The 14,925-nt window shown below is 42.5% G+C and overlaps 1 protein-coding gene across 1 annotated transcript in view; it reads left to right on the forward strand.

Annotated features, from left to right (window-relative positions):
• The first annotated feature begins 5,329 nt into the window (after window positions 1–5,329).
• Window positions 5,330–14,925, forward strand: part of THBS4 (thrombospondin 4) — a 34,477-nt gene continuing 24,881 nt past the window's right edge. The window contains exons 1-4 of the mRNA XM_069880722.1: window positions 5,330–5,453; window positions 7,849–8,052; window positions 11,940–12,187; window positions 12,890–12,995. Coding sequence (XP_069736823.1) covers window positions 5,387–5,453; window positions 7,849–8,052; window positions 11,940–12,187; window positions 12,890–12,995 — 625 coding nt within the window. The 5' untranslated portion in view covers window positions 5,330–5,386. The remainder of the gene's footprint in view (window positions 5,454–7,848; window positions 8,053–11,939; window positions 12,188–12,889; window positions 12,996–14,925) is intronic.

Raw genomic sequence — 14,925 nt, forward strand, 5'->3', positions numbered from 1 at the left:
AGACAAGGAAAAAGAGAAGGAGAAAGAGAAGAGGAGGAAGAAGGAGGAGAAAGAGGAGGAGGAAGAAAAAGGAGGAGAAAGAGACAAGGAAAAAGAGAAGGAGAAAGAGAAGAGGAGGAAGAAGGAGGAGAAAGAGGAGGAGGAAGAATAAGGAGGAGAAAGAGACAAGGAAAAAGAGAAGGAGAAAGAAAAGAAGAGGAAGAAGAAGGAGAAGAAGATGAAGGAGGAGGAGGAGAGGAAGAGGAACAAGAGCGAGAGCAAGAACAATCTTGGCCAGCTTGCCATTGGAAAGAATGTGACGATAACAGGAGTTCAGCTTGTTTACTAGATAAAACAAGGGACAAATCGAATATTGAAAGGACAGGCCCACAGCAGGAACAAAGGACAGACCTGAGCTCACCAAGAGGACACCGCAAGGAAGGGGATATGATAAAGACCACCAGAAGCTTCTGAAGACACAAAGAAACTGTGATGTGTATACAAGAGTGGGTGATAAACTATGATAATAAGTTCCCAGAAAAACAATGGACATGTAACATGGTTCCCTGAATATTTTTTTATATATATATTTTATATATATATATACATTATATAATGTATATATGTATATGTATGAATGCTTAACCAGTATAAACGTCATGTAACTAGTCTCAATAGTGGGACACATTAGGTGGATTACCCCATGTGTACCCCAATGCTGTTTATCAAAGGAATACCTGCTTAATAATCAAATTGTCATTGAGTTTGGCTTTTCACGGCATCAGTACAATTACTTAGATGAAACTTTAGCTTAAATAAAAAATATTACACTTTTTTTTTAATAGTAAGTATTTCTTGTATCAGTACCAGTTTTGACTAGGTTATAATGATAACCCATTCAGGATGTCTTTTCACTGTGAACCTTTTAAGGCATGAAGTTGTCAGCTGTTTCATTCCAGAGTCTGTGCAGGCATGCCACAGCCCATCTAAATACTAAGTCAAGTAAAAAGTTTCCATCCTTCCCACACAAGGGAAAAAATATCACACACTGACTTAAAAAAGGCCCTAGGCTGACCACCCTTACTGAGGGCTTCTGTGCATGAAGAGACGACAGCAAGGGCAAAGCTTCATCTATCCTCCCTCCCCCAGATCTGTGGTTTCAGGTCCTCATGAAATTTGTGGCATGGTAAAAATCTATGAGACAGATCTGAGATCATTTTGCTCCAGTTTATAAGGAACACAGGAGAAGAAACATGTATCCACTTTTTTTCCAGAAAAACGTCACTAGCAATGTTAACAGTAGCAAATATATATTTATATATATAATTTTTTTTTAATGGCTACACTCTATTTTTTCCTTTAAAGAGGTACTTAGGGCACCTGTTCTTAAGGACACCCTTCTTTTCTTTTCCTCCTACAGGGACAAACCAACTTTCAGTCAGTCTGTTCAGGTACTTTGCTTTGGCCTGTTCACGGTGTGATTGCCTCACTGAGATGTGCAGTCTCTGAAGGCAAGGGTGGCTCCTAGCAGCTGTGATCCAAACATCTGTTTCTACACAGAGGATGAGCCAGGTCTTCTTAAGGCATGCTGCAAGAAGGCTTAGGAGGTAACAGGAGAATAAACTTTCTTTGCATTGCCTTAGGGCCCAATTAATCTCTGTGCTGTTGTTGAGTCCAGAGCAAAGATGGAAAAAAAGGCAATCTGCATCTTCCCTCCCCCATCCAAAAGCTCTCCAGGAGCTTTTTCCTCTTGGTTGCCTGAGTGGAATTCCTATTAGCGTAAATGAAAAGTAAATAGGTGCATTGAGAATGGGTATACGCCTTGACTTGAAAAACTGTCTTCAATTTGTGTTTCTGAAAAAGCAAAACTTCTGAAACCTGTGTTTGAAACCTTATGTTCAACACAATTTTTATGAAAATGTGACAGGATCAGACTCAGAAGTTTTGACGTAAATATGGAAGGATGTGTTTGAGAGCTGATATTTCACTCCTTATAAGACTTCTATATCTTAATTGTCCGTGAATCCTGATTTTTAATAATCCATGTAATTCTATAAAAACACCGAGTCTCCTGATGCATATCGAGAGCAAAATATGAAAGCTGAATTAAGCAGCAGGAATTCCTTTCTACTTCCCCTTCCCATTACTTGGAATCCAAACAAGTCACGGACAGTTCTGTAAAGCAAAACCTATAATGTTGGCAGCTTCTCTGTATTCTGTATGCTTAGAATTTTATTGATTTATGTTAAGTAATCAGGACAAATATTTTAACAGTTGAGGTTTACTCGTAGGTCCTACATAAAAATTAGTCATGTATTTCTGTGAGACACTTCCTTACAAAATGTTACCGACTTCATGAAAGTTTCTTGAAAATTCAATGCCCAATAATCATGTTTTTATTCTTATCCAAGATATTAATCTCCAATAAGTTCAGCTGGAGTCTGCGCTTCAGAGAATACACAAGAGTGAAAAGCCAATAGCAAGTATTGCATTTTTATTGAAAATGACAATTAGAAGGTCAAATAGCCCCTTCCAGACAGCAGATAAACATTATACTTGGTGGAAATCCCTTAAAGAAGGTTGTGCTTGAGCACAAAATCCCCCTCAATCTGTAACATACTCCAATAATAAAACTCAGCAAAGAAATGGAAACTGGGAAAACTGCAGTGACCTTTTCATGTACTGGCTAAGTTCATCTAAACATGGACTTAAGCTTTTGTTTGTGCACATTGTGAACTGGTTCCTTTCTGCTATGTTGTATTGTGCAGCATGTTCTGTTTGCCAAATGTTACTTCCATGTGCATTCTTGGTGAATGTGCTCAAAGAAAAAGCAGATGTAGAGTGAGAATAGAAGACAGCCCTCAAAAATCTATCTAACACTAATAAGTATATAATGCTACAAAAAAGATCCTCTTCCCACAGGGTCAATTAGCATCACTGCAAGAGGCTCCTCTGTAGTCAAATCAGAAGTGAAAAATGGTAAGTTAGAATTATTTAATAAGTTTTATTTGACAGAGAAGGGAATTTTTCAAGAAAACATCTTGTATGTTTTGATAAACTCAAATAAATTACATAATAAATAGTTGCAAATAATTAACAGTGTTCCCTTATATCGGTGAAAGCTAGATTTTACTATCCATTTACCCCCTCTCTTTTTTTGTCTGCTGTAGTCACTGAACAGTATGGAACTGGGATGATTTTGCAGTCCTTCATGACGTATTTCTGTCAGGCATTTAAGCCCATCTTTTCTAAGAATGGTCTTTGATGATGAAGGACTTCTTAGCAGAGAGTAGATCAAAATTAGTGCTGCTCTAGGTCCACATATTAGCCTCTGCAGCACCTGTGCTGTCTCCATCCTTTATGCTGGGATGAGTTCTGGACTGAGACTTCTTTCTAGGGAGCTTCTGGCACTGAATATGTCCTTCCTTCTTCCTTTTTCTTTTCCACATCCTTGCCTCCTATTCTATCTCCTTTCAGCCTCCCTCGTTCTCTTTGCTCCACGACAACCTGCACCTGCTGCTCTGCTTTTCCCACTCCACTGTGCCAGCCTGCTGACACCACTACGTCATCCTGTCATTTCCACCTGTAAAGTCAGACTATGTTTATCTCTGTTACACAAATAAGCTAAGAAGTGGGGTGAGTTATAGGGTATATACCATGCACGGAGGGCAACTAGAAGACATGTGAATACAGGCCAGCTGAAGGTATTTGAAAATCCCACTGTGCCTGTGTTGAAAAGCAGCCCACACCCATGCTCTGCAGTGGCAGAGCCACTCAGGCAGGCCCTTTGCAGCATGTTCCGCAGGCGTGCTGTGTCTTGCCTTGCACACAATGAGCCCCCCAAGGACTGTTCTCTGTGGTGCTCGTTAGCTGTATATGCTAAGCCTGATGTGACCGAACATTCATCAACTCTGCTTTTCTTGCTTAATGTAAAATTTGCCTTCCTATTGTTGTCATTCTTTTTATGATGTAAATAATATCAGACAGCTCCGGCTATTCCGACTCCATGCTGGGTAGCGAGCTGCAAGGGAGCCTGCCATGGCTTCCTGACCTTCTTCTGACATGACAGCGGTTAAGCTACAGGGCTGAGGCACACAGAGAGGCATAGGACAAGGAAGACCATGCAGCAGGTTGGGAAGCCCACGACATGCTGTTAGCTCCTGAGTGGGAGAAGCACCTTCTGCTGCCACGGCGTCCTGTGGGAGACCCCTTCCATTTTGACCAGAAAGCCCAGGGCTGGGAGAGGGAGCACTGCCCTATGGATGGTTTCATGGAGGCATGGCAAAAACTCACTGCACAGTTGCTCAGCCCCATCAGGGCTTGCTCACTTGCTTATTTTCTCCCATAATTTCTTAAGTCAGCAACACCAAGGCTGGTATTTCATGAAATTGTAGAAAAGTTAGGGTTGGAAGGGACCTTAAAGATCAACCAGTTGCAAATACCCTGCCATGGCCAGGGACAGGTCCCACCAGACCAGGTTGCCTGAGGCCCCATCCAACTTGGCCTTGAACACCTCCAGGGATGGGGCACCACTCTCATGGTGAAGAAATTCTTCCTTATGTCTAGCCTTCAGTTTATACCTGTTGCCCCTAGTGCTATCACTACAAGCCTTTGTGAACAATCCCTGCCTGGCTTTGTTGTAGCCCCTTCAGGTGCTGAAAGGTCGCTATAAGATCTCCTTGGAGCCTTCTCTTCTCCAGGTTGAACAACCCCAACTCTCTCAGCCTCTCCTCCTATGGAAGGTGCTCCAGCCTTCAGATCATCATTGTAGCCCTCCTATGGACCTGTTCCAACAGCTCCATATCCTTCTCACGTTGAGGATTCCAGAACTGGACACAGTGCTCCAGGTGAGGTCTCACAGCAGAGGAATAGAGGGGTAGAATCACCTCCCCGTTTCCTGGGGAAAAGAAGAGAAAATATGGATAATGACATCCTGGGGGCACACACAATACTGACAACTGCGTAGCTGAAATCAGAAGGGTTTTTTTTAAATCATCTTTGGTTAGGCCATCGGGGTCAGCGGGAGGTTGTTGAAAACAAGCAACCTTTTTTTGCAAGCAACCAAACAAGTGCTCCTGAGCGCTCTACAAGAATGGAGGAGCAGCGGGCAGGTTCTTCCTTTGCCAGCCAGCCTTCCAGAACCCCCGTTTACCCCGGGTCACCCTTTCGGCGACACTCTTGGGCCGGGAGGGGCGGCGGGGCTGCCCCCGCCCGCGGCCGGGCACCCCCCTCCCGCAACGCCGACAGGTGCTCGGGGCGCCCTCGCCCCCGCCGCGGCCCCCGCCGGCCGGTCCGTCCCACCCCCCGCCCCGGGGGCCGGGGGAGCCGCGGCCAATGGCCGCCGTCCCTCCCCGTTAAACGGCGGGTGCCGGCGCCGCTGCCGCCGCCCGCCCGGCCCGCGGCCGCCATGTGGAGCGCGGCGCTGCTGCTGCCGCTCGCCCTGCAGCTGTGCCCGGGCCGCGCCGCCCCGCGAGGTAAGGCGCCCGCCGCGCTCCCCTCCTCCCGCAGCCCCGGGCGCGGCTGGGGGCCGTCCCGCCGTGCCCCGGCCCCTTGCGCCTTCATCCCTCCTTGTCTACCGGTTTCTTTTCGAGCCTGTGCTTTTCCGAGGGGGAGAACGGAAAGATGCGATTCCTCTAAAAATGGGGACCTCTTCTTATCTTGTTCCTACCAAGCAAGCGGCTGTCTCAGTAAGGTCGAAGAGCTGCGCCTCTCTGCAAACTCTACTAAAGAACGTAAAATGAGTGTTCATAACCCCGCTGTTCTTCTGACAGCCGCTTTGCCGTGTATGAAATGCCCCAAGCGTGTGTACGAGTCGTGTTGAAAGATGCGCCGGGTCGTGCACTGCATCTATGTGCTCGTCGATGAAGGTATCCTGAGAAAATGTTTAATAACACGGTGCTTAAGGATATGGTTGAGATAATATGCTTTATAGAACACAACTACCAAACCAACCGAGCATGTATTTAAACATGCAAATTTCAATATGTGTTTTCTGTGAGGTTAGACAGATGTTTCCCAGAGTTTAGTCCTTACTTTTTAAATATTACTCCTGTATTTAAGTGTTTGACACTAGCGGGGATTAATTAGCCTTGCAGGAATTGATATAAAACCAGCCAGTAGACCTAGAAGACTGGACAAAATGTATAGCTATTTTTTTGTGCTATGAAAGACTGGAGTGCTGTATTGCGGTGCTCCATCTGAGGAGACACAGCTGTATTTTATCAATGATTGTTACCTCCAGAGTGCTGTTGTACAAAGTGACGAGTTGCATGTCAGTCTCTTTCTTGGGCAGTTGCTTTACTGTCTGTGCACTAAATGTAGTGAAATACTCAGCCTTTTTTGCCTCTGTTGACTGGGTCACTGGTTCCAGTTGGAGCAGTGGTTGTTGTGGGATGCTTTGAATCTGAACTAATAAAACAGAAGTCCTTTGATCAAGTAGCATGTGGAAATGCTGGGTTGGTAGGATGGCCGTATCACCTTAGAGGACAATGTCAGCTTTGAGGTCATCATGGGTAGAAAAGATTCATCTCCTAAGGTTCACTGGTTTTGGTTTTTTCTTTTCTTGTGTGTGTGAGAAATTAAACTTGGTTGTAAAACTAGGGTCTTGAATCAAGGTAAGGCACAATGTGGTGTCATGTGTGTTTGTTGTCTGCCTGGAGCTAAGACTCTTCTCTGTGTGCGGCTCCTACAGTATTGTGCTGGTGTTGGGGAAAAATATGGCCCACCCATGTAAGTTTGTGGCGTGGTAATGGTATACAATGACTAAATATGCCCTTATATTTAAATAGTGCTTGGTGTGGTCATTTATGAGACTTTATTACAAAGGTATAATATGTATGCCGCTTTAATAACAATGGGATGAAACAGAAGATTATCAAGAAATCTCATGGACTAGTTTATTGAATTTGGAGATGTTGTGGATTTAAAAAGACAGAGGAAGAGCCCAATTTGATATTTCAGTGCCGTGAAGGGAGTAGCTGACATATGCATGAGTATAATACTAGGCTCTTTAGTAACGTGTATGCAAAAATTAAATGAAAAATTTGAAATATCTTTCACTATGCCTTCAGGGCTATTTTTTTTTTCAGGCTTGTCTGTCTGTTATCTGTGCCAGAAGGGAAGGATGAGTCTTAATTATATAATACACCTTCTGAGAAGTCAGTGAAGTGAGAAGGAGGTCATGAACATCGAATTGCTTACCTGGCATTTTAGCATTTTAATGGGGGCTGTATAAGTGCCATCAAAATGGTTCTTAGCATAAGTACACTGAAAACCTGTCTGAAAGCTTTGATGCTGCATTCTCAGTCTAGTTGAAATGTGAACACAAACCTCTGAATTTATGAAAGCAGAAATAGATTTAAAAGCTTTCTGTTGAGGTATGTCCTCAGAAGAGAAGAATCTGAGATGTACCTGAAAGCATTTGAATACCTCAGTTTGTAGACTAGATATTTTTATGTTAATAACTTATTGACAGTTCCTGTCAATTAAAACAATTGCTAAAAGATGGTCAGGTGGAACAAAAACTGTATGATATTTTTATAAAGAGTCATAGAATAGTTTTGGTTGGAAGGCACCTTTAAAGATCATCTAGTCCAGCCCCCTGCTGTGGGCAGGGACATCTTTTGGAAAATCAGGGTGCTTAAGATGTCCCTGCTAATGCCAGGAGGGTTTGACTAGATATTAAAAGTTGATTGCAGAGGTAATTTTTGTTTTCATGCTATTTATCTTAGGTAGGATAACTTGAGTTCATTTTAAAGTATACATATGGGAATAGCAAAGAATATACAATTTCCAGTGGGTGGCTTCAGACTATGTTCTTCTTTGGTCATTATCATATATAAATGCTATTGAAACTCACTTATTTTTCAGTTTTTGATCTTCTTCCGTATTCCAACAAGCGAATAGTAACAAACTTCTTGCAACAAGCACTTGGGGATCCTACACTGAATGAAGTGTACTTGCTCTCAACATTGAAGCTGCAGCCGAAGAGCACAGCCACTGTATTTGGCCTGTATTCACCAGCTGACGACAGCAAATATTTTGAATTTACAGTAATGGGACGGATGAATAAAGGTGAGTCCTTTGGAGTATGTAAGGGAAAAGTAGCGTTGGATCCATGGTTGTTGGTGTGTCAGAGATGGATTTTAAGAACTGTGTGATTAGCCTTTGTGCTTGAGTCATTGCTGTTGCGTGCTGTCACCACTTAGGCCTCCTCCTCACAAAAAACCCCTGACAGTACGGGAAAGGACTTGATTTGGGTTTTTTTTTTTTATGTTATTTTCCCCCTTGGGACAATCTCTGGTTCTTATTACTAAGGAATGTGAGGGACACACGCACATGCCGCCTCATGCATATGAAAGGCAGGTTCCTGTTCCGCTGACCCTGGAAATTAGATGTGACTCTGTAAGACAAACATTCCTAGCACTTACAGGATCTTTTGGGTGAATTAAAGTGTTTGTTCTCCATTTATTGAGGAGTCAGAGTAGGACCTTAAGTAGACTTTTAGAAATGGAGGGTTTTCATCATTCCCTGGACCAAATCTAGGATATAATGGAATTTTAACATTCAGTGAAAGATTGTCAAGAGATGTAAATTATTGTTGCTCCATTGACTTCACCACTGATATGACAATTTTCTGCTGTAAATGTTGTAATCAGGCAGCTGAGTCCAATATACTGAGAAATTTCAGTTTGTATGAAGGAATATTCTGTATGCTGAGGAAAAACACACTCTTTACTTGGAAAATGTAGGGGATTGAGTTGAATAAAGCATTGGTAGTTTTATCAGGTCTGCCAAAATCCTTCTGAGGTCAAGGAATAATAACTTTTCTGCTATGCATGTGTTTGGGGTTAGTAAGACATGGTCACACAGCCTTATCAGTTAGTGCCATACAATTCCTGACATTGACTTACCTTATTGCTGAATATATGGTAGATCACTCATTCTTCATCTTATTTATGTGTGTAAATGTTATACATGTGTGTAGGAATGCATGTGTATACACACAAATGTCTGTATACATACAGCTTCGAACATATCAAACTCTTCTCTTAATTTTCAAGGATAATTGCGTGCCCTGATAGTTACTGGTATGCTTTAACTAACAGACTTAAGAGGCTTTCTGGTGGAAGGTTACGTGGCTTCTTCTGATTTTTTGTCCACAGTATGTTAGCGTTGTGTTTGAGAAGTGTCTGTGACGATAGGCAGCACGAAGAAATCTGTCTTGTCAGCGACCAGTATTGAATGGATTGGGGACATCTGTAACCTGCCTGATGTAAAGGACTGATCAAACAGAGGGAAGGTTTTTGCAGCAAGGGTGCTTCATGGAGGCCTCTTTGCCTCCTTATTACTTTAGTGTACCTTGTTGATGCACATGGCAGTGTGCGAGGAGTATGCAGTGTTTTCATGTGTGACTTCTCTTGAAGTGTCAAGTATCCCACATGGCTACTACGTACAGTAAGTTAAACCACATCCAGGAGGTCATTGCTTGAGCTGAAAGTATGGAATGTGGGGGCTGTTTGTGATCTTCTTAAGACTGGAGATCATCACTTCAGTGGTGAGCCAACACTGGCATCTCAGCAAAATGCAAAGTCTAAATAGCTACAGTTTTGGAAGGGTACATACAGGCATAGTAATTCCTCTGCATGGCATTTCCACTTACACACCAAAATCTGGTATAACTAGGCCAAAGCAGACCTTAGTTATCCTTTGAAGTGCCACAGTTGAGAGCTGTATTCCAAGTTGTTGCTCAGGTTTGTGGGTTTTTTTGTGGTATACCTGACAGTAAAATGTTCATAATATCTACATGTTTTTAAAGCATAGATCTAAATTACTGGGCAACTGCTCAATTTGTTCTAGTTAGACCAATATACTTTTCAGAGGTAAATGGTATCTATGAGTTTCTTATCCTGTTTTGAATGATTCCTTTACGGAACAAACAACAGTAAGTGCCTAGAACTGATGTAACTCAACAGTTCTTGAAGCAGTTCCTGTTTACTGGCAATATTAGTAGTTTCATTGAAAAACTGTTTCTTAAACAGTATAGGTGAGCTACTTTCATGAATGTTATAGTTCAGAATATCCTAGCAGCACATGCTTAATGCAGGGGCTTGGGTGAGTTATAATCTTATAGAGGTGGAGGCTATGGTCCAGTAAATTCTCTCTTCAAAAGCCTACTCTGCTTTACCACATGGATATTTGGCTTTGGCTGAGGAAGGAATACATGATCCTCCTTCCAATCCAGGCTGGTCCTTGTCCTGAAACCATTCTGGCAGGGTCTGTTCTGGCTCTGCCACCATCTCCTCTTTCTTTCTGTAGCTTACTGCTGCATTTGGTCACTCTGAATGCAGGGACCAGATCTAAAGTCCTTGCTTTCATATGATCAAGTGTGCATAATAGTCATGTAAGTAAAATGTCTGCAACCCAGAGCTTTGAGCTTGCCAAGAAATGCTACCTTTTAGCAAGTTTCTGGTGACATCATGCACTTTTGTGGAAATCTCAGCTCTGTCAGTGTTTTGACACTGAAAACATTCCTGATACTGATCATGGCTGCTGAGACTTTAGCACTAGTGTAGACTTTATAGATAGAGACATACCTTGCCCTGCTCATGCTAGTATAAATCTGGATTCTTTTAATCACTAGACTGAGGGGTTAGAAAAGTAGTAGGGAACATGTACGCAGTAACTCAGAAGGTCACCATCAACAGATATCACATCATCAGAAAGGACGCATTAGTAGTGGAGAGGTGTGAAGGTTTGGTTAAATGAATAGAAATGGGATGAGTTCAGTAGATGAGGTCTAAACTTAATAAGTTTTTTTCCCCTCCTCTATATCAACAGTATTTAGTTGACTTCATGTTAATGTAGGTGTTTCTTGAAGGTCAGAGTATTTGTGAGCTCTCACTTGATGCAACAGTAACAGCCCTCCCTGAACTTCAAAGATGTTCACAAGAGCCAGAGCTTAACTGATCAGGGGCCTGATATCTGTGCAGCTTAACTCCTCGATATGCATAACTGTTACCATGAGGAAATAAGGGACATGCAGGCTGGTGATCGGTCTGATCTTTGAAACAAGATCTGCCTAATATTGCAGAGTAGTTATATGCTTTCTGGATACACACAGCTTGTTGCCTCTGCAGATACACATTTGGAGAGCCAGGAAGAGAGATTGTGGAGAGAACTAGCTACCTGGTCTAAGAGATGTAGCTTGAAGATCTTAGCTTACTGATCCAGTTTCCTTAGGAAGGATGTTTTTTTCATATTACGCAGTGTGTAAGGTTTTTTTGTCTGCTGTTGCTTTTTTTGATAGTGCATTCTCCTTAATAAAAGGAGAACTTGTGTAAATGATTGACTAGGTCATCCACTGGTGCCTTACACAAGAGTTGAGAGGGAGCTTAGTCACCTTTAGGGGTGGAATATGTCTTTCTACTTTCTGGTTTGGTTTTACTTGCTGTTTGTTAGAGAAGTACAGGTTATGTGCTTGTAGTCATTCTTCCTTTGGTTTCTTTAGCCTTGCATTTGGGTACACTGTCATATGGCTTCACTGAATGCAATATGTGTGTGAAACTGATTTCTAGTTGTACGTTTCTGCAACAGTATTTCTAGGTCTATCAGATACACGCTTACCTAAGTGCTGGCTGCAGGCTGTCCATTACAGCCTTTACCTTTATCCCTTGTATTTTAGTACATTATGCCATGTAAGGTGACATCAGTTAAGCCAGTTAGAGAGGACGGTGGAAAATGCTGTGCAGGAACAGTGCTTTACAACAGGGGAGTCATGCAAGAGTCCTGGTAATACTGCTCTGAAAGTTGATGTCCCATTTATATCTGTGTATGGGATGCATTTACAAAAGCTAATGTGAAAAAATACCAGAGCAATTACAGATGTCCACAGGATCTTCCTTGATCAGTCTTGGGTTATCTGCTGCACTCTGATAGTCCTTCTGTGTATTTTGTACTAGTTGTTCTGCGCTACATGAAGAGTGACGGGAGGCTGAATTCGGTGATCTTTAGCAACATCAAGCTGGCTGATGGGAAAACACATGCTGTCATCTTATGGCTGAGTGGCCTGCAGCAGGAATCAAGCACAATAGAGTTGTATATGGACTGCCTGCAAGTAGGTGCTCTTCAGGACCTGCCAAAAGCATTTTCAGTGCTGTCTCAGAGGTCGGCGGCAGTAGAGTTGCGCACTTTCCAGGAGAAACCACAGGTGAGCAGAAAGATTGGGAGCAGGCTGAGTATGTAGAGGGGTCACCAGGGGGATCCTCTGGATTACTTAGTCTGGAACTCAGCCCTTGCAGCCAAGCTCTGTATAATGGTGCTTCAGTAATACTTGAGTGTTGTGAAATAAATGTAGTATAAATTCCCCATAGAACAGGTGAAATTTTAGCTTCATTGAACCTGGTACTAGTTATGCTACTTGTTTTAAATACAATTTTTAATTTACTTAAAAAAAAATACTGCCAGCCTGACTTCATCTCTGGGTTTCTTGGAGACTGGACTTCTTGCAAGGGCTTAACTGATGCATTGAGGGCAGCTGTTTGTCAGCTTCAGGGGTTGGCACAGCTTCCCATCATCTCCGTATCAGCAGTCCAAGGTAAACAGTATCTTCCACAGCATTTTCCATCATCATTAATGCAAAATATGCATTCCTGGTGTGTGAGATCACATGAATTGGAATAGTAAAACAAAGTTCAAAATAAAACCACAGCTATGTGAAAATTTGCGAGGCACAGATTAGGGATTTTATTGCAGTTCACATGGTGATGAGTGGCCCTGAAGAGGACAGTAGAAGAGTGCTGCCTGCTTAGGAAGTGGACAGCCTCTCTAAAAAATTAGTTTACTTTGTCTGATATTTCAGTTTTTTCCATTATTGTACTGGAACTATGAGCTTTTTTTCTTTTGAGTCCAGGATACACTAGATGAGCTGAAGCTGGTAACTGGAGGAACACTTGCTGAAGTGGGGAACCTGCAGGATTGTTTTCTTCAACAAATTGAACCCATTCCTCACTACACTGGTAAGACCTGCAACCAGGAGATGAAATCGTTCCATAGGATACCAATGCAAAGAAGCTAATGTGGTGAATATTAAAAATGTGGAGTTGCTCCACAGACAAGTAGTAACAATTTTGACTGAATTACAGCCATGATAATTTTCTGTAAATATTTTAGAAATAGCTCAGTTTGGAGAGAAGACAGCCACTGTTGCGGGGAAAATGCTGTGAGGTTTTGTCGTAGTGAAGGAGGAATCTGTAATGGTTAGAAGAGGTTTCTTAGCCTGATTTTTAAGGCAACCTTTTGTAATCATGATCTGTTTGTGTCAGCATTATATTTTAAGTTTTCAAACTGCAGACAATTGCAGACGGAGTAATCCTAAATGTGATGCACTGCTGCAGATTTTATGAATATAGGTAGGTGTACAGAGTAGCAAGACCCCTCAACATATTTATCCACATGGCCAGTATTCATCTTTGGTTGATCATTCTGTGATTCTGATCACTGGAGTGTCCCAAAGAGGGAAGGAACAAGGCATGAAGAAAGATGCAGCAGACTGCAGAGCATGTTGGTTATGGCTAGTGAGTCTGCAGGTCCACACAGGAAAAGCTATTGCAAGGCAACTGCTAGTCCCACTGCCAGTTAACCAAGGCTTTTGTAACTTTCTGGACTGAAAGTCTGCTCCAAAACCAGTTCCTTTTGAGCATTGTGGAGACTGAGCTGGGAGCAGAACAGAAAGAAAGGAGCTGCGGCTACCAGGATTCCTGCAGGTCCCCAGGGTCTGGGTGTAACCTCCTGTGATGGGTGAGGTTGCCCTCTAACCTGTTGATACAGCAAACCTGGGCTACCTGGGCTGTATTGTGCCATCTGTACCCCTTCCAAGTCTCTGTCCACCTGCCTTCCTCCTCTGGGTGTGAGGCAGAAGAATGAGTTCGTGCTGTATGTGCAGTATGTTAGTATGTGAAAACCACAGAGAAAAAATGTGAGTTTGAGGTTTGAAACATGATCCATGACAAGTTCTTTCTCTCACACCCTTTCCTGTCCTCCCTGCCTGGCCCAACCCTGTGACACTGCTACTTTTGATTAGAATAGAGACAAGATATGCAAATTTTCTGAGAGCAGCCTTAGCATAGGCATCGGTGTACTGTGAGAACAGAATCTGGTTTGCCTTTTAGCTATGCAAATCCTCAGTTGCACGTGCTTATGTTTGCTTGCTCTTTAATATATATATATACACATCTGAGCAAAAAATAAAGAATTTTATCATCAAAGGTCTTTCTTTTTTCCCTAAATCAGCTGGCATTTATGCATAGAAGGGTAATTCAGTGTTTCCTCCTGGAAAAAATCAGTTCTGTGAGCAAGGTTGTCAGGCTGCAGACTTAAACCTTTCTTAGTTGTAACTTTTTGCTCATTAGTCAATAATACAAATGATAGTAATACAGAGTGATGTCTGTCCCTGGCTGAGCCTCCTAAATTGAGTTGCTTATGACTATCAAGTGGAATCAGTACCATAATAATAATTAAAAAATCCTCACATTAATTTATTCAACGTCTGCATAGTCAAATCCACTGAAGGTAAAGGTGCAAATGTTCCAACATCAATATTAACTCAGCTGCATTGCACTTTGTGCATATTTGACAATGCCCTTTTAGAGGAGCAATACGTCAAACTACCACAATTTTGCCTTCAGACAGGAAAAAAAGTTGGAATGCAAATGTTTAGCTGTGTAGGGGGTGTGACCTGTGTATCTTGGTAACAGCATGTGCTTTTATATTAATTGGAAGATCTTTGGGAGAGCTTTGGACCCGAGTAACTGTACGTGAATTTGGCTGTGTGCCTGGTCATTGCTCACTGCTGTGGCAGCAGCATTCCCTCTGCACTCAGTCCCTGAGACTGAGACACCTAAGCAGTGTAGATGAGAATGTGATGAGCAGACAGAGGCTAAACATATA

Source organism: Phaenicophaeus curvirostris, chromosome Z (assembly GCF_032191515.1).
Source record: "Phaenicophaeus curvirostris isolate KB17595 chromosome Z, BPBGC_Pcur_1.0, whole genome shotgun sequence".
In the NCBI taxonomy this organism is placed as follows: Eukaryota; Metazoa; Chordata; class Aves; order Cuculiformes; family Cuculidae; genus Phaenicophaeus; species Phaenicophaeus curvirostris.